This window comes from Sitophilus oryzae, unplaced genomic scaffold, assembly GCF_002938485.1.
Source record: "Sitophilus oryzae breed Bouriz unplaced genomic scaffold, Soryzae_2.0 scaffold_1576_pilon_pilon, whole genome shotgun sequence".
Taxonomy (NCBI): domain Eukaryota; kingdom Metazoa; phylum Arthropoda; class Insecta; order Coleoptera; family Curculionidae; genus Sitophilus; species Sitophilus oryzae.
Window position 1 is genome coordinate 15,797,934 of NW_022146254.1, and position 25,460 is coordinate 15,823,393.

General features: G+C 33.5%; 2 protein-coding genes across 5 annotated transcripts in view; one reads left to right on the forward strand and one right to left on the reverse strand.

Moving 5' to 3' along the window:
* The window catches only part of LOC115879086, a 50,183-nt gene that overhangs the window by 15,035 nt on the left and 9,688 nt on the right, over positions 1-25,460 (reverse strand). The window lies entirely within an intron of this gene.
* LOC115879082 (lactosylceramide 4-alpha-galactosyltransferase-like) lies at positions 4,081-23,671 on the forward strand. 3 transcript variants are annotated; one of them, XM_030895729.1, is made up of 6 exons: positions 4,081-4,311; positions 10,371-10,532; positions 14,552-14,738; positions 15,034-15,144; positions 15,355-15,597; positions 23,293-23,671. In XM_030895729.1, exons 1-6 carry the CDS (start codon positions 4,119-4,121, stop codon positions 23,588-23,590), a joined length of 1,194 nt encoding a protein of 397 aa, XP_030751589.1. In that variant the 5' UTR covers positions 4,081-4,118; the 3' UTR covers positions 23,591-23,671. The 3 variants fall into 3 exon arrangements, with proteins under 3 accessions (XP_030751589.1, XP_030751590.1, XP_030751591.1); XM_030895730.1 differs by lacking the exon at positions 15,034-15,144; XM_030895731.1 differs by lacking the exon at positions 10,371-10,532.

The window sequence follows — 25,460 nt, forward strand, 5'->3', positions numbered from 1 at the left end:
ATCCGTGTTTGCTCTTTCCATCATATCAAAACAAAACGCCTGCCGCCGTATTTCGTCCCATCTCGTAGCTCTTGGTGCTTTTCATGTTTGAAAGAATAGTATTTATGTCGTTTCAAAATTCGAAATGCTGTAGTGTGATCTATTCCTATTTCATCCTCAAGTTTCCTTGTGCTGATCTTTCCATCGTTCTCTTCCACGCACAATAAAACTTCCAAGTCGGTATCATTTCTTGCATCTTCTCTTTGTTCCTGCCTTGCTTCAGATCTGCAGTTATTTATTAGGGTACCTTTGGTCTCAAATCTCTGGATATTCCTTGCGATTGTAGATTTTCCAGGTATCGGTCTATTCAGATACAGAGCAGCAAACATGTCCGCCACCTTTTGATAACTATTTCCTTGTTAATACCATTTAATCATCAATACTTTTTCTTCGGTAGTGTAATTGATGGCTAATATTTTCGATGTAGGTATGAGTTTTTAATAATAATAATAAAGCACTAAATAGATAAATTTCTGAAATGACAACTTCATTTGACAGTTATCTTTTACCTTGACTGGTGCTTATAAGTAAATACAGGGCCATAAGAAAGGAGAAATATTTAAAAAGAAATTGGAGATACCTCGTAAACGGGCTAATCAAAAACATCTAAAGTTATTCTTTTGAATGTGGGTTTTAGTGCTCTTCGATAAACCTAAATAGAATTATTCTCTAAAATAATTAGGGAAGCCAATAATTGACCCCTTTAAAATTTACATGGGATTTCCTATGTCCCGCTCGACGATGCAACACCCGGTATAGCTGTAAAAGCCTCATGGCTTGATTAGTTGCCTTTCGCCTTTATTCTCCACCCATCCACTCTTATCCTTCTCAAGTCCTCTTATACATCTTTTTTTCATCTGATTCTCGGTCTGCCCCTCCTTCTCTTTCCACCTATTTCACGTTTCATTATCATACTAGGAATTCTTGCTTCAGCCATTCTTTCAATGTGTCTCAGCCATCTCAGTCTTTGTGTTCTTGCTGCTCCCGTTATACTCGGTGCCCGATATAGCTTTAATTTTTCATTTGTTCTTCTGGTCCATATGTTGTCTATCTTCTTTCCTCCAAAAATTTTCTTCAGTAGCTAGCCTCGAACTTTCCCTTACATTGAACGTCCACGTTTTACATGCATACAGCACTATTGGTCGTATCATTGTTTGGTACATTCTGATTTTAAAACTTCTAGAAATGTTCTTACTCTTAATAATTTTCTGTAGTGCGCTGACACATCTATTTCCTGTCATTATTCTTGCCATAATTTCTTGAGTTACATTTGGATTCCTTAGAAATACGGCTCCTAGATATGTGAATGTATCTACTTCCTCAAACTTCTATCGTTTACCTCTCTCAGAATCTATATGTAGACATCTTCCCTTCTCAAAATCCCTATCTGACCACACCATAAATTTCGTTTTCTTCTCATTAAAAGCACAAGCGCAGAAAGTAGGCTTAGTGTTTAATGAGAAAACAAGTTTTAGAGAACATTAATTTTCATAAAAGGAATATAAAACACTTTCTAAATGTTGGAAGAAAAACGGCGTCGAAGACGGCTGTGGAATCTCAATCGATGATAATTTTGACGAGGTCAAGCCCTAGACGCCATTAATTGGCCCGTTCTTGTGATATCTAGAGATATAGACCATCTAGAAATATAGACCTAGCCGAAATTATCATCTATTATTATTCCCCAACCATTCTCTTTGACGGCGGTTTTTTTTCGATTATACGGTAGAAATACTATATTCATCAGCACTTGTATTCATATTTAAGTCGCTGCACGACGCCAAGCAAGAGAAATCCTTGTAACGCTTGTTAAATAAATGTTTTTAAAAACAACTCCACGTTAACCTTAAAATTAACTATTCACATTTTTTTATACATATACTTAACTGTTTATCTGTTTATCAGTTAGTTTATAAATAGTTTACCGCGAATTTCTTGAATGTGTTGAATATTCATATTTACCTAAAGGCGGGTTCTCACTTGACAGTCTCACTGAAGCAGTGTTACTTTACTGAAGGAGCAATGAACGCAGAGTTGCCAGAAATTTTCGAGCCCCGAATTCCTACAACAGAGTCTTAGAAAACTTTTTTATTAAAAAAATAACACGATCAAAAATGCTGTGATAGATACTTGACAGCAGTATTATAAAGTATGTTTAAAAAAATTCATTGTTTATTATGACTGCTTGAACCCGCGAATAATTAATCATACAAGTTGCCACGATCAGCCATATTAGATATGCTTCCATAAATTGACAACGATAACGTAAAATTAAGTAAAACTTTTAAGCTTAAAGTATAACAACATAATTCATTTAAACCAAAAATTCGTAAGACAAAACTAAAATGCCAAAACGAATGTCAGTGTCAGGAAATATATAACTTACTTTTATTAGCTTGCACTACTTCGCTTGTGACTTCGCTAACAAGAGAAAAAAGTCAGTGGCGTACATGCCTCTTTTAGTAAAATATTCCAGTGATAACCCATATTTTTTTAGCTCTAAAATATGTCGCATTTGTAGTAACTTTTACCCTCAAAATTTCATTCTAAACCCTAAAACTTGGAAGAAAATTATAATAAATTGAAAAAATATTAAGATTTTAACAACCTGTAGCTACGAAACAAAGCAGAATCGAACCTATATCTATGTTGATATGAAAAGTAAATCTTATTTTTACGTGAGGAATCTCCCCACGAGAGATGGCACATGTTTTTGAAACACCCTGTATATTCATATTCAGGGAACAAGGCGCGCGTAAAGGTGCGTATTCATTATCCGAACGAACGAACGAACGAGCGAGCGAACGAATGGAATTCGGTACATTTGGACGGTGGACCGAACGCATGCGGTCGTTCGTTTGTTCGTTCGCTCGGCCATCCGTTTCGAGTAGTGATGGGAATAATCGAATTATTTTCACCATCGAATAATTAGTAATAATTCATATTTCACAATCGAATTAATAATTCGAATTATTTAGTAGTATTATAAATTTAACCTAAAAATAAATTCGTCCTATATTCTATCACTGAATGGAAAATGTGACAGAATTTAAATTAACAGTGACACTATCGCATTTATCGAAAAAGACTCTTAAAATAGTTGGTTGTGTAGCGTGCGGTAGATCTCGGCAAAAATTTAGTGAAATAATGGAACAACTTTTCGCTAGTAAGTGACTATATAATATACATATGTAGTAAACCGATCATTTATGAAATTCACTTAAATTAACTAAATAAGTATATATTTTCTACGTGCATTTTAGCTTTTATTTATTACTTGTCAAAGATTAGATGTCAATAATTATTTAGATACGTTAATTTGACTTTACCTGCTTCAGTAGCGTATCGATGTTTGTGGTAATAAATACTTATTATAACTTATCTATTTTTATTAGAATTATATATTTTTATAACAATTTTAATAACTACCAACATTTATTCACAACGTAAAATAAAACAACAAATTATTGAGTCTACCCCGCGTCTACCCTACATCATAGTTTTACATTTTTTAAATAAAATTAGAACGACACTGATAAACCGGAATTTAAGTCGGCCATATTTGAGGCCCATAGCGGTGTACCTAAGATTTTTGATATGCTCCTTCCTTAGTCTTCTTATTCAAAGATCCGAACGAACGAACGAACGAGCGAGCGAACGAATGGAATTCGGTATATTTGGACGGTGGACCGAACCAAAGATAATTCTACTACGATTGTGTTAACTATAATATTCTTTGACCGAACGCATGCGGTCGTTCGTTTGTTCGTTCGCTCGGCCATCCGGTTCGAGTGGGTACATTAAAGGCGTTCGCAAACGAATAGGTTAAGGTGTTTTCGTTTGGTTCTAAAATCCGGTTCCGTCCATACTACTACCGAACGAACGAATGAACATTCGTTTGTTAGTTCGGATAGTGAATACGCACCTTAAAGCGTCGTATCACCGGCTCGTGTATTTCCTGCCTAAGGCGAAAATTTCTGAAATTACTAGTTAAATTGAAATAAAGGGAAAAATCACTACGCATATGGAGCGTAATTTATTTTACTAGAAAAGTGGAAGAGTTCAACAACAAACAAATTATGAGAGCAACACATTATAAGAGTACGTTTATCAAGCTATTGCTGGCATCCTTGTTTGCGTTTTTCATAATTCGGTGTGTTATGTTTCTCAAGTCTATAACTTATTATAAGCATTATCATAAGTTTTATCCGGAAGAAAATGAATTGTACTGCCATTTTCTACCCGTCTTCGACACGCTTCCTAGTGTAAAAGGTGAGCTACACACATGGCAAAAATTATTGCATATAACGATATTTTTATTTTATTTTGGACCTAATATGATTCTTTTTATATTTTTGGACATATTGGCTTACTACATGACTAATTAATATAAAATTAAAAATCTAAGTGCAACTAGGCTGTTATTATAATTTTATTTCATAATGAGTGAAAATCAACAAAAACAAATTTCATTTTAAACAGAAAATACTGAAAACAATTTTAATTATTTCTCACAACTAATAGTCTGTATTGCCTCCTCGAGCCTCAATGCAAGCTGTGAGACCACGTGACATGCTCTCAATTAAGTTGTCCAGAAGATATTGAGGAATGGCTTCCTATGTTTCGCGCGCAGCAATTTTCAATTCATTTAAGGTACGGGGGGGATCATTCCTTTTGGCAATATGGAGTTTTAGCATGTTCCAAGCATGCTCGATCACATTCATATCTGAAGACATCGGTGGCCACCACAGTTTTCTTATACCCTCTTCCTCACAAAATTCGCGAACCGCTAAAGTGCGATGGGGAGGAGCATTATCGTCCATGAAAATTCATCCCCCACTGTCCCTCGAAATGGACGCACAATAGGCTCTAAAACGTCTCTAAGATATGAGGCACCTGTCATTGTGCCATCAATAAAAACAAGAGGAGTTCGAGCACCGTGCATTATACCTGCCCATACCATAATGCTTCCCCCTTGAAACGGGACACGGTTAGGTCGTCTTCCAGATGCTCTCCAGACCAAAGTTCGTCGCGAGTCTGACACTAGGACTATTCTTGTTTCATCACTAAACATAACGAAATCCCAAGTAGGTCCATTTGCTTTCATCTCCTCAGCCCATTGTAGTCGCGTAATTTTGTGCTGCAAGCTTCGGAACACGTAGAGGCCTCCTTAAATGTAATCCTCTGACATGGAGTCTTCTTGCTATGGTCTTTCTTGAAACATTTACTCCTTCAAGGCGAGCTAACTCATTTTTAATACCAGTACTAGAAAGCAGGGAATTGCGTAGTGCAATTAGGGATATTTGACGGTCTTGCAAAGCAGTAGTAACTCTCTTTCTACCTCTTACAGGCCGGTCTGTAACCTCGTTTATCTCCCTGATTTTTTTTAATATTCGCGAAACATCGCTTAGGTTAACTCCTACAATTTCAGCTATTGCAACTTGCAGGTAGCCCTGTTGAGACAGTGTTACTATTCTGACTCTATTAAACTGTGAAATAATGTTTCTAGGCATTTTAAGGCCAAAACAATGGTCAAATTTCTTCTGAAACCCAAGAGACCACAAATCGAAATGTGCAAGAATTTGCAATAATATTGGGTCTGAACGATAAACATTGTTTACCATATCCATTTTAACAAACAAATGTTTATTACAGATTATCAAAGCTATGTATAAAAAAAGATTCTTTAAATTCCTTTCCGTATATTTTTAAACAATATATGCACTAATTTTGGCCAATGTATATTAATGTGGTTTACAGAGCTGCAACAAGTCAGTTTTAAAAAGACTTAAGAATTAAGTCATTTCTAAATTCAAGATGATTTATATCTTAAGTCTTTGACTTAAGTCATTTTATTTCAAGGCAAGTCATTTTGTAAAGACAATATAACGTTATTTAAGTTGTTTTTATGACTTAGACTTTTAAGTCTATATTTTTGACTTAAATCATGATGATCTAAGTTAAGTCAGTAAAATAACTTAAATCAATATAATTACCCTCAAGTCAAGACAATCAGAATTCAATTTAAGTATATTTTTTTAAATGTTAATATTAATTTTCTTGCATTGCCAATTATGCGATTTCAGAAGTATGATATTATTAATTTATTGTAGACTAGCGTGTACCAGCGACTTCGTTCGCGTCGAATTAATCATTTGTAATGGTGATGATAAAGCAAAGCAAGAATTTCCATTAACATACAAACTGGATAAAATTTTCTCACATTTATGTCAGCATGAGAAAAAACAATATGGCGATATTATTATATAACTTGGTAATATTTGAGGGGTAGTTTCATCTCGTTGGAATTTGACTTTCGAAAAATCCGTTTGCCAAAAATAAGCTTTTTACGTTAAGCAGTTTAAGAAGAATCGTGGTTAAGAAATTACCCAACTTTTTGGAACACCCTGTATGATTTTTTAAAAAATTTCAAAATATGTAAAAAAAACAAATAAATTATGCTTGTCCAAGCGTTTTCCCGAAAGACTAACTGTTTTTTAAATACCAAATATTGAAATATTTGAGGGGCGTTTTCACCCTCTTGGAACTTGAGATTCGAGAAACCCCTCCTTAACGAACCTCTACACCCCACAGTCAATCCATTTGCCAAAAACCAGCTTTAAACGTCAAGAAGTTTAAGCAGAATCGTGATTATTCAACCATCATATTTTATGAAACACCCTGTATAAATTAAACTGAATTAAACAAAATAAAATATACGTGTTTAAGAGTTTTCCGAAAAACTCACCGGTTTTTAAATAAAAAATATTTTAATATTTGAGGGAAAATTTGACCCCCTTAGAATTCGAGTTTCGAAAAATCCCTTCTTATCGAATCTCTACACCCTAAAGTCAATCTGTTTTCCAAAAATCAGCTTTTTACGCGCTTTAAGCAGGATCGTGATTAATCAATGACCAGATTTTCCGAAACACCCTGTATACATTTTTAAAAAATCTTAAAATATGTAAAAAAACAAAATAAAATATACTTGTTTAAGCGTTTTTTCGGAAACTTGACCGTTTTTTAAATAAAAAATATTGTAATATTTGAGGGGTGGTTTCACCCTCTTGGAACTGAAATTTCGAAAAATCCCTTCTTATCGAACCTATACACCCTATAATCAACCTGTATGCCAAAATTGAGCTTCTTACGTGGAGTGGTTTGAGCAGGATCGTGATTAATCAGTATTTTATATATTAGTATAGATTGTTACGAAAGCGTAGAGCTGCCATCGCAACATTGAAAAATATTTTTAGCAAAATTTACACTTTTTCCGTAAATTTACAGATTTTCTGTAAATTTACAGATATTCAGTAAATTTACACTTTTCCTGTAAATTTACAGATTTTCTGTAAATTTACACTTTTTCTGTTAATTTATGCGTTAGTGGCAACTGTGGTGCGTTATTCTACGAGTAGTTCCCATCGAATTCTGTTCTACGCCAGTTTATTCACAAAAGTCTTTACTAGTAAAGACAGAATTAGGGAACCACTGCGGCAATTAATTGGAGGATTGAAGACATGCGGACTATATGAAAAGATTAAGCAATATCCCAGTATATTCAAAGATATATTTTGTTCTGAAACCACACTCTCTTCAAAAATACTTGAAGAATTATTCCTCATCGTCTATACTGAACCTGGGTCTAACATAGTACAGGAAATCGGGCGATCTCTTATTTTAGGGATTATGTATTAAATTTCGAATGTGTGTGATATAATAGTATGGCATTTTTTTGTTTAATATGTTTTCTAATATGCTTTTAATCGACCCGGAAAGTATTTTCACCCTTTCCGATGCATTACTGTTTGCAAGAGGATCTGATGGCCTCCACCTCTGGGATGACGTAAACTGTCGTCTGCAAATGATGTAAACTTAACATAACCATCCTCTAGCAGACATGTCAAAATTTCTTTATGACTTAATCCGATATGAAAGTAGGTTTTAATGTATTCGTCCATAATCTCTGATGAATATATGTACTACTTAGGCACAATAGCAACTTAATCAGCGCAGAACAATGCTCACTTGTAACTAGTGAGTAACGAGCAGGTCGATGCCGAGACGTCATTCTGCTGGGTAGTAAATTTCGCATGCAATTTACAGAAAAAGTGTAAATTTACGAAAAAGTGTAAATTTACAGAAAATCTGTAAATTTACAGAAAAAGTGTAAATTTACAGAAAAGTGTAAATTTACAGAAAATCTGTAAATTTACAGAAAATGTGTAAATTTACAGAAAAAGTGTAAATTTAACACATACAGGAAAAGTGTAAATTTACAGAAAATCTGTAAATTTACAGAAAAAGTGTAAATTTTGCTAAAATTATATTTCATTGTTGCGATGGCAGCTCTACGCTTTCGTAGATTGTAGATACACAAAAACTGTTTTTTTTTAATAAAATTTAACCTATTTTGTAGTAATTTATATTTATCCATTACAGATAGATGTCATCGAATACGTGTCTAATTAAAAAGTGGTGATATGTTTTGATCATTATATTATAATACAGGGTGTTCCAGAATTAAGTGCAAGTATTTTAAGGGGTGGTAGATCTCGATAAGTATCGATACAATACGATAGATATACAATAATAAGAGTTATTTTACTTTGAAAATTTCCAAAAAAAAATATTTTTTGCTAAAATTTTGAGAACTACTGGATCTTTTCTGGATTTTCTCTCTTGTAAATTTAATCTAATACCTATGTTGCCATATTATCACGAAATTATGTTTTTTAACTAAAAACTAATAAAAAAATTTCAAAAATTTCGAATTTTCAAAAAAAAAATTTCGCGAAAAAAACCTCTTGGGCGTGTTTCTGGGGGGGGTGAACTATAGGTTAGGTTAGGTTGCTGGGGTTAGGGATCATATTTGATCCCTCACTCGGAGGCCTTGGGCCCATTGCGATACCCCTGTATTGTTTTACCAAACCTTCATCTCATTCTTTCTTTGCGTTAAAGCACTTCCAGCTCTTTGCAAAGTTCCCGATGTCGCTGATGTTAGCTTCTGCTGCTTCCTATAGTCCCGCCAAAAAGCCTTAAAGCTTTAAAGCTTCCTAAAGTTTTAAAGCGTCGCGTCGGTATTCCAGTGCCGGACAGTGGCACAGCAGGTGCTCTATGGTTTCTTCTTCCTCTCCGCATTTTCTGTAGTAGTCGTCGTCGGAAATTTTCCATCTCACGAGGTTTACCCCCGTGGGACAGTTTCCAGTGACGACACCTACAATTATGCGTACTAGGTGCTTTTTGTGCTCTAGTAGTTGTTTTGTCTTTTTGCTATCTACCACTGGCCATAGTCTTCGAGCTGTAGCGCAGTCCTCACGGTGTTGCTACGTCTCTTGCTGCTTGGCTTTGATGGCAGTTCCTATAGCCTCCTTCAGTGTGTTGATCGTCACAAGTGGTGGGTCATCTGCCACGGCCTCTCCCCTGGCACCGTCTTTGGCGAGTCTGTCGGCTTCCTGATTGCCCACCACATTGCTGTGGCCTGGCACCCAGCACCGAGTAACCCCGCCCCGACGCAGCCAGGACAGTGCTTCTCGACATTCCATAACAGTTTTCGATCTCACTGATTACATGGTGATGCTTAGTAAAGCGGCCAAGCTGTCAGAGTATATTACTATATCCCCTAAGATGCCTATACCTGTGCCCTCTGAATTTGCGGAAGCATCTGTGTAGAGTGCTATCTCTTGCGTGTTCATTACTCGGTTGCTTTCCCATTCTTCTCTTGTCGGGATGCGAATCTTTATCTTTTCTCCAAAATCATGTTTAGTGAGCGTATAGTCCGTTTCCTGATCTAGCAGATGTGGACTCGTGTTCACCATGATTTTCCCTATCACTGGCAATATCCTCGAGTGACCGTAGTTGGTCTGGTTCCACAGATTGGATTCCCTTAATCTTAGGGCACCCTTAGCGGCGAGATCCTTCATGAGCCAGTTGATTGATTGCAAGTCCAGAATTGCTTCTAGCGATTGTTGCGGTGTTGAACTATACTACCAGTTAAAATTGCACTTATTTCTGGGACACCCTGTATAAAAATCTGACTTCAGCCTTTTACAAAAATACTTAAATCTTTTTAACGAATTAAGTCTTTTCTAAAAACACTTAAATCTTTTTCTATTTCGAAATGAAGATTTAAATCACAAATCATTTTCAGAAAGACTTAAATTTTAAGACTTCAGTTATCATCAAAGTCAGTTTCAGTTTGAAATCAAATGACTTAAGTTATTAAAATGATTTAAATCAAAAAAAGACTTAAGTTTCCTGTGAGCTTGCAGCTCTGTGTGGTTAACATAATCTTTGCTACTAGTTAGTTCTCTTAAGACATACATTTTTAGATGCAGAGATAGTAAGAGATACATCGATTTTCTTTTTGGAAACTTCTTGTAGTTCGTATCATAGCGAGAAAATCTTAATTAAAAGTCGACAGGCCTGTGCTGTAGAAAGTGCGGCTAGGATGAACCCAAATAGAACAGTTTACCTGCTTTACGCATCTCCAGGCAAGTCATTATCGATTTTTTTGGATCGATTTAGATCGAATTAATGATCGCGAATCGATACAAAAATCGCAAGCTAAAAAATCGATCTTAGTGAGAATCGATGTTCTTTTTTTAATTCAATTTTTTACTCTAATTTTCCTTTTTCGCAATAAATTAAAAACATATATTTCTTTTTTTACACACAATGACACGAAACATAAAACAAAATAAAGTATAATTCTGAATAATACCACAGCAAGCAAAATTGCTTTAGGTAACAGTGTAACGTAAAACTTCAAAACCTAAAGCCATACAAAACGAAACAAAATAAAAATCTAAATAATTAACACATTTTTATTGGAGGACGCAAAACTAGATTTGGTATGTTAGTATATGACATAAATTAAGATTGATTGACGTACTCAATGGTTTTTGGTCACTTCCTGTTTCACCGGAAATGACCACAAATTTTGATTTTTAAATGGCACCCTCGGTATTAAGGTGGTTTTAAGCTAAAATGTCAAAAGTTGACATATGATATGTCATTCTATTCAGAGTGTCATTTTCTATCAAATAAAGTAAAATAATACCGACGCACAGTGCTTCGTCCAATGGACAAAAATCGAAAAAAAAGTTAAAATTTACCAATATCTGAATATGTAATTTTATACTTATAACAATGTTCAACCATCCTGTATATTATTTTTCATAAACAGCGTTTTTTGTTAGCAAATATTTTCACTAAAAATAAATTTTGCGATCATTATGTTATATCAGTGAAAAGAATAACATTCATAGTAGTTCTGTATATGGAGTTAAACGGTACGTACTTAATTGAAAGCCACTATGGATATTGTTAAACAAGGTATGTACTTTAAATTTATTTCTAAACAAGTTCGTGATTGTTTAGTTTTTATTTATTTTTTAAGATGATTCTTAAATAGGTATAAAAATTTTAAGTTTTCAAACTTCAAAAAGGCATTACAAAAAAACATATCAAAACATATCGTATTTATTGAATATTTTTGTTGACATATTCATACACTTTTAATTTTTGTATAGTTCACCTGCGTCTGCTTGCGACGAACTTTATTTTATAATACTTTTTAGATGGAGTAAAATTGATAAGCAATGCCGATCTGGTTAATACTTGGCTTGATCATAAGGACAAGAACTCAAAATTATTTGTATTTCAAAAAATGTGTCCTTTATTAGATATCCAAACCTTCCAGTCCAATGAGACAGCCACTTGTGCCTGAAAAAGCCCACTATGTTGGAGCGAAACGTGGCATAAAAAAAGTTTCCATCTTTCAATTTATTATAAAACCTAATACCCAAGAAAACGGAAAAATAATATATGGATATGGTCTATTAAAGAGATAACTATTAACATCTGAACCCCTCATACCAACAAAAAGAACAGTAACAACGCGAAAAAGTACCATATTAGAAAATTATGTACAGAAATATCTTATATGTGAGGATATTTCATCTACCTGTGATTTGGATACTATAAATTTGGAAGATTCTGTCAGCAGTGATTCTTCTGAATCAGAGTAGTTACGATCTATGCATTTTGTTGTCCTAAAGTAAATTTATTATATATATATATAATTAAATATAGGCATTAATGTTTCTTTTTCATTAAAGAAAAACATGTTTATCATATATTAGGTTTATATTGTAGGAATCATGTTCTAATGTTATTCCAATTCTTTTTTATCACAGGGATTTATTTAATACTTACACCGTTTTCATACTATAAATTATTATTTCCTTAGATGGAACACAGCTCCAACATTTTTATTATTTATAAGATTTTTTTTCATAAACGTGGGACTAAGAACATCATCATTTAGTACAATGAGAGTACTCATCATTTGTGTCAAATTAACCTAGTTTGAATAAATTGCCTACAATAAAAGAGAAGTTTTGCATTTTTGTCCTCTAGAGCCATATGTTCGAAGCACTGTGCGACGGTGCCATTTAAAAATCAAAAGTTGTAGTCATTTCCGATGAAACAGAAGGTGACCGAAAACAATTGAATACATCAATCAATCCTAATTTATGTCATATACTAACATACTAAATTTCGTTTTTTTATCTGAAAAAATAAAAAAAGTTATAAGGGTGAACCACTTTTGAGACCTGATGATTTGGGTATAGTACCCCATGTCAGTACTTATTTTTTAAACTTTCGGCACTGCCAAAATTCTTATTTTCATTACAAAACTGAACTGTGGTGCAACCAAATGAAATGCTTATTCAGTAAACTCTGCTATTAACAATAATTATTATTAATGTAACCTAGTTTTAATATTTTACAACCATTGCAATAATCCATTGAACAATATGAATTTATATTATAAGAAGGTAGAATAAATTAGTATTAGTATGGCAACAATCCAGTAATCATTTACATGACCCTAATAGTTATTAATGATACAAGTTCGATACGAACATCATAATGAAACGCGTGTAACGTTACAAAAGTTTAATTAAAAAGTTCGTATCGAACGTGTATCATTCAAAATTTAATCAATACGATCCAAAGAGATTTGATTTAATTTAAAATATCAGAGATATCCTCATAAAAATTAAAAATCAAAATTATCAGGTGCCCATATTAGTCGACGCCGCGCCGTGGTAACCGTGCTTGTTGACTGTTTCCATTTTGACTTTGACAACACAATTATTGATGTTCAGTTTTGTGTTAAACTTTCAGTTTTAGCAAAAAGCAAAAAATAATATTAATATGGGTGATTCTGATTCTGAAAGTGTCCCTACGGATATTTAAGGCATTGCGCAAAACGTTGTCGATTCCCTACTTCCCGAAAAATCAAGACAAACGTACGATCAAGCCTATGTAAAACTTGAAGATTGGTATAAAGGGAAAGGAATCAAGAATAGTAGTAATGAAAAGGTTCTCCTGGCATATTTTGAACATCTTTCAAAACATAGGAAGGCTTCATCACTTTGGGTATATTATTCCATGCTACGTTCAATTATAGCAGTGAAGGAAAATACAGATATTAGTAAGTACGTCCATTTAATTGCATTTCTAAAAAGAAAATCGGAAGGATTTCGGACAAAAAAATCGAGAATTTTAAGAAAAGAAGACATAACTCGTTTTTTGTTGGAAGCCGATGATAAAACTTATTTCCTGACAAAAGTTTCATTGATAGTGGGACTTGCGGGAGCCTGCCGGCGTATCGAGTTGGCAAATCTACAGCTGCAAAATGTTAAAGATAAAGGACAATGCATTCATGTCATTATTCCATTTACGAAAACAAAGATATCACGAGATTTTTTATAACGAAAGGGAATGTTGAAGGAATAAATATGGTGGAAATGGTTCGAAGATATATAGCTATGCGGCCAAGTAACACAGAGCATACTCGATTTTTTGTGGGGTACAGAAATGGAAAATGTAATTAAGTTTAATGTATTGTTCCTAAGTCTTCCAAATCCACAACAATACACTGGACATTGTTTCCGTAGATCGTCTGCGTCGTTGCTTGCAGATTCAGGAGTGGATTTTTTAACTGTTAAAAGACATGGTGGTTGGCGCTCTAATACAGTGGCAGAGAGCTATATAGAAAATTCCAAAGAAAATAAGAAAAAAGTGTCAGGTAATATTTTGGGTAACATTTTTGGCAATGATGGGTCTTCAACAAGTTCAAGCACTCAGGAAATAAATTTACTTTCTAAAAATTCAACTCACCTGTCATCGTCTGGAATTAATTTAAACAATTGTACTGATATTATAATTAATGTTTACAATAAATAAACGTATTTAGGTACCTTTTTTTGCTTGTTTCTTATTTTAAAATTTGCGTGTTATTATGAATTCATAATAGCACTAGTGCTGTTATGAAAGCCATAATGACATCCAAATGACAATGTTAAATGTGTCATAATGACATTGTCGTAGATTAACATACTTTTACAGAACTATTGAATAAAGAATGTCTTTAAATATATATTTTTTTAAATTGTTACTTAACTTTATTACATACATTTCGTCAAATAATATTTAGGTGTATTTCAAGACGACCAAAGCGAATCAGATGGACTAATCAGGAACTTAATGTCTTATTCTAACATAAAGTTACAATATCTCAATATGAAAAAGTTCGTTCAGGGAACTCCTGTTGAAAAGCTCTGGGCCGAAGAACAAATATATGAATCGAAGTATCTTCTATGGCATATAAGTGATATTTTAAGGTAAATAATAATAATAATAAAATAATAATAACAGAAAAATACAACATTTAGTTTTGATTCGCCTTGTTCGTATATATTATACGCTCAATAGTCGAATTCGGGCAATGCCTGAGAAAAATACGCAAATCTAGTTTTGAGCAAGGAATATTTCCCAAACCCGAGTTTTTATAAACACCCAAACAGCCCAAACGGCGAAATTTTTCCAAAGACTGAAATTCTTTTATGAATGACGCTGTCAATGGCCAAAATAAACTATATCTATCGCACCTTAAACCGTTATATCTTCTATACATAGTATACCTTACCTTGTTGGCGTTACGAGCCGCGGCATTTGGAGTTTAATACGTGCAAATCATAGCGGGAACGAAGGACAAAATGAAATTTTGACCGGCAGTAGAGAAAATGGGTAAAATAAAACGTTTTGAAGCGAAAATTTGACAAATTGATGGTTTTTGGGAATAGTTTAGAATATCTTAGGACGAAAAAAAGTTATTTACAAAAAGTATAATTTAAATAGGGTTTTCCTAATTTTCTTCTAATTTTTTTGGGGGGCATTGACCATTTGACCTTATGGTTAAGCCGCCACTGATACAAATTAATATTTTTATGCATTTAGAATTTTAACGCTATGGAAATATGGAGGAATATACATGGATCTCGATGTACTAGTAATGAAAAATTTGGACACACTGAGTAAAAACTTTGCAGGAGCAGAAGAGCCCGAGAGCTTGGCTAATGGAGTGATGGGGTTTAGTAGTAACGGCATAGGACATCAATATGTCAACTCCTGCGTTTATGATTTGGTTGAACACTTTAACGGAGATGCTTGGGCTGCGAATGGCCCTCACATTATCACAAAGTAAGTAGTTAGTTGATGGAAAATATTAAGAAAAAAAGTTGCGCGTGTTTGTGCTTGTGTTGTAGATTTTTACATACATTGTGTCAATTCTAAAACACCCCAACCTGGATAACTTTCTTTCAGTTAAAAATATGAGAAATCGGGAAGACGCACAGTGCTTCGTCCCATGGACAAAAATCGAAAAAAAAGTTAAAATTTACTAATATCTGAATATGTAATTTTATACTTATAGCAATGTTCAACCATCCCGTATATTATTTTTCATAAACAGCGTTTTTTGTTAGCAAATATTTTCACTAAAAATAAATTTTGCGATCATTATCTTATCAGTGAAAAGAATAACATTCATAGTAGTTCTGTATATTATGAAGTCAGACGGTACGTACTTAATTGAAAACTACTATGGATATTGTTAAACAAGGTATGTACTTTAAATTTATTTCTAAACAAATTCGTGATTGTTTAGTTTTTATTTATTTTTTAAGATGATTCTTAAATGGGTATAAACATTTTACGTTTTCAAACTTCAAAAAGGCATTTAAAAAAAACATATCAAAACATATCGTATTTATTGAATATTTGTGTTGTCATATTCATACACTTTTAATTTTTGTATAGTTCACCTGCGTCTGCTTGCGACGAACTTTATTTTATAATACTTTTCAGATGGAGTAAAATTGATAAGCTATGCCAATCTGGTTAATACTTGGCTTGATCATAAGGACAAGAACTAAATTATTTGTACTTCAAAAAATGTGTTCTTTATTAGATATTGATGAACCTTCCAGTCAAATGAGACACCACTTGTGCCTGAAAAAATCCACTATGTTGGAGCGAAACGTCGCATAAAAAAAGTTTCAATCTTTCAATTTATTATAAAACCTCATACCCAAGAAAAGGAAAAAATATTATATGGATATGGTCTATTAAAGAGGTAACTATTAACATCCGAACCCCTCATACCAACAAAAAGAACAGAAACAACGCGAAAAAGTAACATATTAGAAAATAATGTACAGAAATATCTTATATGTGAGGATACTTCATCTACCTGTGATTTGGATATTATAAATTTGGAAGATTCTGTCAGCAGTGATTCTTCTGAATCAGAGTAGTTACGATCTATGCATTTTGTTGTCCTAAAGTAAATTTATAGTATCTTAAGTTTTTTCTTAAATTAAATATAACATTAATGTTTTTTTTTCATTAAAGAAAAATATTTTTATCTTATATGAAGTTTATATTTTAGGAATCATGTTCTAATATTATTTCAATTCTTTTTATCACAGGGATTTATTTTATACTTACACCGTTTTCATACTATAAATTATTATTTGCTTAGATGGAATACAGCTCCAACATTTTTATTATTTATAAGATTTTTTTTTCATAAACGTGGGACTAAGAACATCATCATTTAGTACAATGAGAGTACTCATCATTTGTGTCAAATAAACCTAGTTTGAATAAATTGCCTACAATAAAAGAGAAGTTTTGGATTTTTGTCCTCTAGAGCCATATGTTCGAAGCACTGTGAGACGCGTCAATTTTTGAACACATTTTTGAAAAACACACCGAAACTCCGAAATCGATGTGCGGTTTTTACCATCATGTTTTTGATAAAAATTGAGCTCCAGACAGCGATATTAGTTTTCGTCCATCTCCTATATCCTATAGCGTCCAATTTTGGCCACCATGTACAGCTGGTTCCAAAAAAAATGAATATGACTCTTTACACATTTTTTTCGAACATTTGGGCAGTGTATATTTATGTGTCAAGTATTTTGACATTTTAAGGTTATTGTGACATTGTATAAAACAACTTTGCTTTTGACCTTTGAATAAGAAGACTAAGGAAGGAGCATAATGCTATCCATGTATTCATGCATGGTGGGCGGAAAGCCACCATAAAAGCTCTCTAGGGTGGGGATCCTTGACAGTTCTGTTTGACGATTCATTTGACACATTTGAATTTGATTTGAAATTTTGTGGATTTGTCAGTCTTTACGGAGCTTATTTTATGTTATTTATTATTTATTCTACTACTGATAGTTGTATAAAGGTAGTAAATCTAGATGGAAATTATGGCAGAACTTAAAATTAATAGTGACACTATCGCGATTTATCGAAAAGACTCTAAAATAGTTGGTTGTGTAGCGTGCGGTAGATCTCGGCAAAAAATTGAGTGAAATAATGGAACAACTTTTTCGCTAGTAAGTGACTATATAATATACATACGTGTAGTAAACCGATCATTTATGAAATTCACTTAAATTAACTAAATTATATATTTTTCTTGCATTTTTAGCTTTTATTTATTACTTGTCAAAGATTAGATGTCAAAGAATTTAGGTACGTTAATTTGACTTACCTGCTTCAGTAGCGTATCGGATGTGTGTGTTAATAAATACTTATTATAACTTATCTATTTTTATTAGAATTATATATTTTTATAACAATTTTAATAACTACCAACATTTATTCACAACGTAAAATAAAACAACAAATTATTGAGTCTACCCCACGTCTACCCTACATCATAGTTTCACATTTTTTAAATAAAATTAGAACGACACTGATAAACCGGAATTTAAGTCGGCCATATTTGAGGCCCATCGCGGTGTACCTAAGATTTTTGATATGCTCCTTCCTTAGTCTTCTTATTCAAAGCTTTTGACAAAGTGGCAGATAAATTTTTCAGAACGTCAGCATGACATGAGTAGAGAAATAGGGGATTGGTATCATAGAATATACTGCCCGAAATAATAAAAATATGTTTTAAATCGTATTCAATTTTATTGGAACCTGGCTGTACAAGTGAAAATATTTTCCTGAAAGACATCTTTGGACACATTATAGGTTTTCACTTAAACCATATATTTATGTTCGCTATTGTTCCCCATTGAAGTTTAAAAATATCTTTGAAAAACTTTCTTTAACTTGAATCGAGATAAATCATTTTCTTCACTTACAACGACAGATTTCTGCCTAATAGGTTTTTCATATACCACACTATCAGCTCTGCGAAATAAGAAAAGTAGTTTTTCAAAGGAAGGCTTGTCAAGAAAATTCCTATTTGGATATCTTTGAGCATAAACACTTCAGGCCAACAAGCAATTGTCCTCACAAAATAAAATCACTAGAAACATTCAGTGTCGATTTTGAAAATAGCTACTTAAGTGCCACTAGAAAATTGCCATGGCGACACCAGCCATCTTGATTACAAATTTATTGATAAATCGCTTTTTATTTAAAATCTGAGCTAGATTGATATAGTAAACCCTAATATAGTTTGAAAGAGAATTTAAATCTGCTTCGACTTATTTAAAAAAATACATAGTGTTGTATTTAAAATAACGAAGTTTTTATGTTGGAGGCAGATGCCAAATTCGGCCTATGTCCGAAATAATTAGACATATGGTGATTTGTTCATACTTGCCAGACGCGTGCAACTTCGTGGTTATAAATAGTCTTTATATAACTTCTTTGCAGAGGGGGTTAATCTTTTTTTGGTATAATATAACAACAAAAGATTAACATCCTCCGCATAGAAGTTGAAACCAATGCAATCAGAACTCTTTCGCGTAACTTTGTGGATATAGGTAGGTATATTTAATTATAATCGCTATATGCCGAATTCGGCATCTGCCCCCAACATATACATTTAAGAAAGCAATCAAATTATTTAGTAAAGTTTATTTCTCTGGCTTGAAAGTTAGCACGAGAATTAATTCTGAACAGTAATATACAAGGTGTTTACAAACTTTTTTATTATAGCATGCATATTTAAATATCTTTAAATATCTCAAAAACCAAAGCTTTTAAACAAATTAAATCCTTATAATAAATGCCTTATTTTATGCCGAAGAATCCAAAAATGAAATAAAATATCGGGTGTTTCATAAGAAAAAATATAACTTTGGTATGGATCTTAGTTCTAACACACCCTGTACATTTCAAAATAATTTTAAATTATGCACATTGCCTTCCCACATATTTTCCGTTTTCGTATAATCCGAGGCGAATTAATGATGGAAATACGTCCATAGCAGTATACAGACCGGACCACCGTAGTAGTATCATAGGCAGAACCGGACGAATTAGCGTATACCCGTCCGCCGGATAAAAAGCAGGCGAAAAAATGCGATAAAATAAAAATAGGTAGATATGTGATAAGAATGTTTCAGAATTTGTATTTATTCGTGTTTTAATAGCCAAAACGAATACATAGATTCTCGCGACAGTTCTCGTGTAAAATTTATTTTTTAAGTAAAATAATGGATGTTTACGAAGTTCGTGAGAAAATTCAAATTGTAAAATGGTATTTCCAAAATAGGTCTTATCGGGATATACAAACAATTTTTGACAAACTTTTGTAGACAGGCCAATTCCATCTTTACCTACTGTATCAAGAGTTATTAGCACAGAATAACTACAGAACGATCAGTCAATGTAATAAAAAAGCGAACAAAATTTTTGCTGCCATCTATAGTGGGCCGAGTGCGGCTCAGGGCTTCAAGGTCAAAATAATTATTTATTAAATAAAAAAGTCGTGTCGGCGGCACGATTCGAACCGGCTACCTTCGTGTTGCTAGACGAGAGCCTTATCCCCTACACCACCAGATATCTTGACGAGAATTATATCTTTGTGGTAATAAATTATGAATTCAGCCTGCTACAACGGATATGTAAAATTTATCCTAGAGGCTGCTTATACTTTGAAAATTCATCTCGTTGCAGTTCATCACAGTTGTATAATTCAAGAAGCACCAAGAAATATGGCTACCTTTGAATAATATAATATGAAAAAGTTGGAATACAAAAAGCACGAGAAATACATTTTGTATTAAAAACAAAATAAAGGCAGCTTAAATATAGTTTGAAGCATAAATATAGGAGTATTTGAAGTACTGTGTGGACGGAAAAGGGAAATCAATCGCAAAATTCATAAAATGAATTTAAAGACCGAACCAATCGTAACGTTTGAAGCAACCATACATACACGAAGAACTGTTCTGCAACCATATATACACGACGTAAATTAGCACCATCTATAGTGGGCCGAATCGTCAATTTGTAATTTAATGCTCCATAAGAGTGACTGAGCCCTGGTTATTAGAGAACAACGGCATACTGTCGAGTCGGCCTACAAACACGTAAACGTTTACGTACGCATGCGCATTTTTTATATTTTTTATTTTTTATACACGTAAAAGATTCTTTACGTCTACGTATACGTGCCAGCAGCGGCCGACTCGACCGTATACCATTGTTCTCTATTAATAATTTTGAAACACATGGGTGCGTGTTCGCACAAAAACACAAAAAGCCTGATATGTTGATTAATAAAGAACAGGAGTTAAAACAAGTGTACATTTGTGCTACCGCGGATCAAAATCCCACGTTTTCAAGTAATCAAATTGCTGAGGTGGTTGTCCTGCCCATAATGCCCGTATTGTTTACGAATATTTGAACAATACTTTTTCCAACCGTTTAATTAGTGGATATGGGACTATTTTGTGGCCCGCTAGATCACCAGATCTTTCTCCCAATGACTTATTTTTATGGGGTTATGTAAAATCCAAAGTGTATGGTCATAATAGGGCTAATAATCTGGATGAGCTTCAAGTAAAAAATACGATAAGTTTTCTAAACTATTAGCCCTAAAGGTGCGTATTCATTATCCGCACGAACGAACGAACGAACGAACGAACGTACGCTAGTGGTATGGACGGGGACCGCACGATAGAACCGCACGAGAAGACCGCACGCATTTCTTCATTCGCGCGCCAGTTCAAATCGTCAAGATATTGTTATAAACCTGTTTTTTTTTGTTTATATACCGTCATTGAATTATCGCTAAGCAAGTTACTATGGAGCAGTGCATAAGGAGTCGGGCTAGGAAGCGAGAGACCGGAGTTCGAATCTCGGCCGGAACATCACTTTTAATTTTTTTTTAAATACTGTTGTATTCTATAGTTTATTTTTGTAGTATAAGAAAAAGAACTATTTATTCTGTTATTTTTAATCTCCGTTATTAATATAAATTGATTGTTAGTACAATACCTCATTTAATATAAAATAATATTCTACTTTTTGAAATGTATCGGGCCCTAATTGTACCTAAAAGTAATATATTTTTAGTGATATACCATATTGTAAACTATTTAATATTTCAGTCACTTAAAAAGTTAATTTGCATTGAATAATTGCCTACCATTAAAGGAAATTTGAGCTATATAATCCTTGATGGGCATATTCTGGGTATGCAAATACTTCCTTTAAATTTTGGGTGTCGTTCAACCGATTTATTCTCAAAACCAGAAACATCTACATATAAAAAGAAGCACAGGTCACTAATTATAATAAACTTCACCCTTGGTATTACTTCCACTAATTATAATAAACTTCACCCTTAGAATTACTTCTATCACAATTACAATACGTTCATCTGCATTGGCATTTTCTACTTTTCGATGGGAAACAATAAACTTCCCAACATTTTTTAAATGATGTAACAATTCCTCTTGTGGTTACTTTTCCATAGATATCCTCAACTCTGTCCTCATGTGAATTCAGAGGCAATGAAAATGAAAATTATTTACCATAAACATCGCAAACTAAAAACCTAATAAACAATTTTATACCGAATATAGAAATAAATTTAGTATTTTTACCTATTATCGTCCAAATCCATGTTAATAGATAATTATTATTTTTAAATATATTTTTGGAACTGCTGGTTTTAGTAATTATTAAATTAAACGAACTAAAAAGTCTTAAAAATAAACAATTCTTAACCATAACCTCAAAAATGCAGATCTCCTGTCAACTTTCTTTATTTTTTATTTATTCATTATTTTCCTAGTGACGTCACAGGTGGTATGCGCGAACTGAACGAAATTGGAGCCGCTATCGAGCATACCTTGTATTCTTTGTACCATGACGTCTAAACGCCTTTGATGTACCGACTCGAAGCGGATGGTCGAGCGCACGAACGAACGAACGGCCGCATGCGTTCGGTCCCCGTCTAAATATACCGCACTTTCTTCGTTCGTTCGTTCGTTCGTTCGGATAATGAATACGCACCTTAAATCTGAAAGCGCACGCAGGCGAACGCCTTTGGTGTACCGACTCGAAGCGGATGGTCGAGCGCACGACCGAACGAACGGCCGCATGCGTTCGGTCCCCGTCTAAATATACCGCACTTTCATTCGTTCGTTCGGATAATGAATACGCACCTTAATATGTTAGCCAATGTCAGACGGGAATTTTACGACCGCCTAGGCTTCTATCTAGCACAAGAAGATGGTCTTTTTAAACACTTTTTATAACTTTTTTTAGTTAGAGTAATATTTTAGTTTTTTTTGGGTTTAGAGAACTTATTTATTTTTAGTTTTGGCTTGTAAACACACTCAAATAATAAATATTTAAGTATTTTCATTTTAAATGTTACCTTAAGTGAAGGTAAACACTTAAAATGAAAATAATAAATACTCGGCACTCCTCGAGTCGTATTCCTAGTCTGTCATGACCGACCCGTCCAAGCACAACTGCAACTGCGTACTGCCTGACCAGCCGACTAACCGGCAGTGAATCTCGAGTACGAACGCAAAACGGTTAAACGTAAATTCGTCCGGCAACTTGCTGTGTTACTAGTAGCCTGGTCTTCTCTGTATATTATTTTTCTTTTAGATTTGCAAGTAAACTGTGCAATGGCAGCGTGAAGGATTTTTTTGACACGTCTTGTGAAGATTTCCATATATATCCAATAGATGCTTTTTATGCAATACCTTACCCTGCTTGGCAACGTTTCTACGACAGTAGTCAACTTGCCAGTGTTAAGGAAAAAACGAAAAATAGTTTTCTGATACATGTATGGAATAAACTGAGTGCCGATAAAAAAATACCCATAAATGATGACGTACCATATCTGGATTTTGCTAGGAAATATTGTCCAGGAACTGTTCGAAATTTAAAGGAGTATTTTTGAAGAAGCAGTTGTATATGAATAAACCTAATATAATTTAAATAAAATATATAGTGATTTGTAATCAAAAATTTGTAAATAAAAATAATCAATACTCTAATAGAAAACGACTTAAACAATTTTAAGTATAGTTCGTTCAGTAAAAGAATATATGATTTCGACTGAATACATATGAAAATGATAGTAAAAAAACAAACCCGTTTTTAAATTAAAATGACATACAGCAATAATTGTTACTGTCATATATTCTCTCTTGTTAGATCTGGATGCTCGCCCTCACTGACAATGGACATCTTTACTTTTTACAAATATCATCTTTAAATGTTTAAATTTAGGGACTGTAACATTTTGTTTGCTATAACATTAAATCTGCACTGTTTGCTATAACATTAAATTAAATGCTGGTCGCTGCGACCTGATGGTCGTCAGTGCGTTTGAGCCCTAAATCAGCAAAAATCAAGTCAAATATTGAAAAAAAAACAGAATATTCGCAATAAATATCGTATAATAATTTAGGTATATAAAAGTGCTTAATAAAATAAAAGGATTAAATAAAACTCAGTTTGCTTATGATAAAAAATACAGGGTGAATAGTAACAGTGGTAAAAAAATCAACATTTAGTTTTGACTCACCCTCTATACATGGGTGATTATAATATAACTGCAAATCTTTTTAGGGGTGGTGTATTTGACCGCAGAAACCAGTCTATGAGTTTTTTTTGAAAATATTTTTTTTAAATATATGTTTTTTTTCAAACAAAATTTTGGAAATATTTCTAATTTTCAGTAAAAAATACCTATACTATCTTGATAATAATGGCACCATAAGTAAATTAACTTTACAAGGAAGGAAACCCAGAAAAAATCCAGTGGTGGTCAAAATTTAAGCAAAAAATCATTTTTATTTTAAATTTTCAAAGTAAAATAACTTGGTTATTTTGGACTTGGATTTAAAAAACGACAGAGAGAAAATAAATTTGCTTGCTTCATCCACATTACCGTAGATGGAGTAATTAAAAAAAATACGAGTAGCGGAAAAAGGGGCCAAAAAACCCTACATATATGCTTATTCTCTGCATTAAGTTCATCAGACCGAAGGGAACAGCCATTCAACGACCGGTTTCGGAGATTTTTCTCCATCGTCAGGCTGACTTTGCTGTAACCCTCGATCTGACCAACGAAAAGCAGAGAATGGCATTTGAGTACAAAACGTACTACTATGGCGCGAGTGCTAGACGCTCTACGCCATCTAGCGGCAGCTGTGACAATCACAGATCGTACCGCCAACATTTTTTTTTGGTCCCTTTTTCCGCTACTCGTATTTTGTTTATTTATATATACCCTACATAAGCCTTCTTAGCTCCATCTACGGTAACGCGGATGAAGCAAGCATGTTTGTCCAGTAGGCCGCTGGTTTTAATTTTGGCGGTACGATCTGTGATTGTCACAGCTGCCGCTAGATGGCGCAGAGAACTCTCGCCATAGCAGTACATTACTCAAATGCTATTCTCTGCTTTTCGTTGGTCAGATCGAGGCATAGACAAACAAATAAAAAGAGACTGACAAATCCCATGGTAAAGAGTGGGACCAAAAAAAAGGGGGTTCGAAATATTTTTGACACTACTACTTCTACTTTTTTCTTAATAAGATGATAAATATAACTACTTACTTTTATTTTACCGGGTGTGTTTAACATATCTATCAGAGAAAGGGGGTACCAATACATATAAAAAAATAGACGATACTGGCTCCTGCAGCAAATAAAATAACAAATAGTAAAACCTAAAATTATAAGTAAGAAAATATAAATACCTATCTGGAACAAAAGAATTTGTTCCCTATCCATATTCATAAGTCAATAAAATGGAGAGTT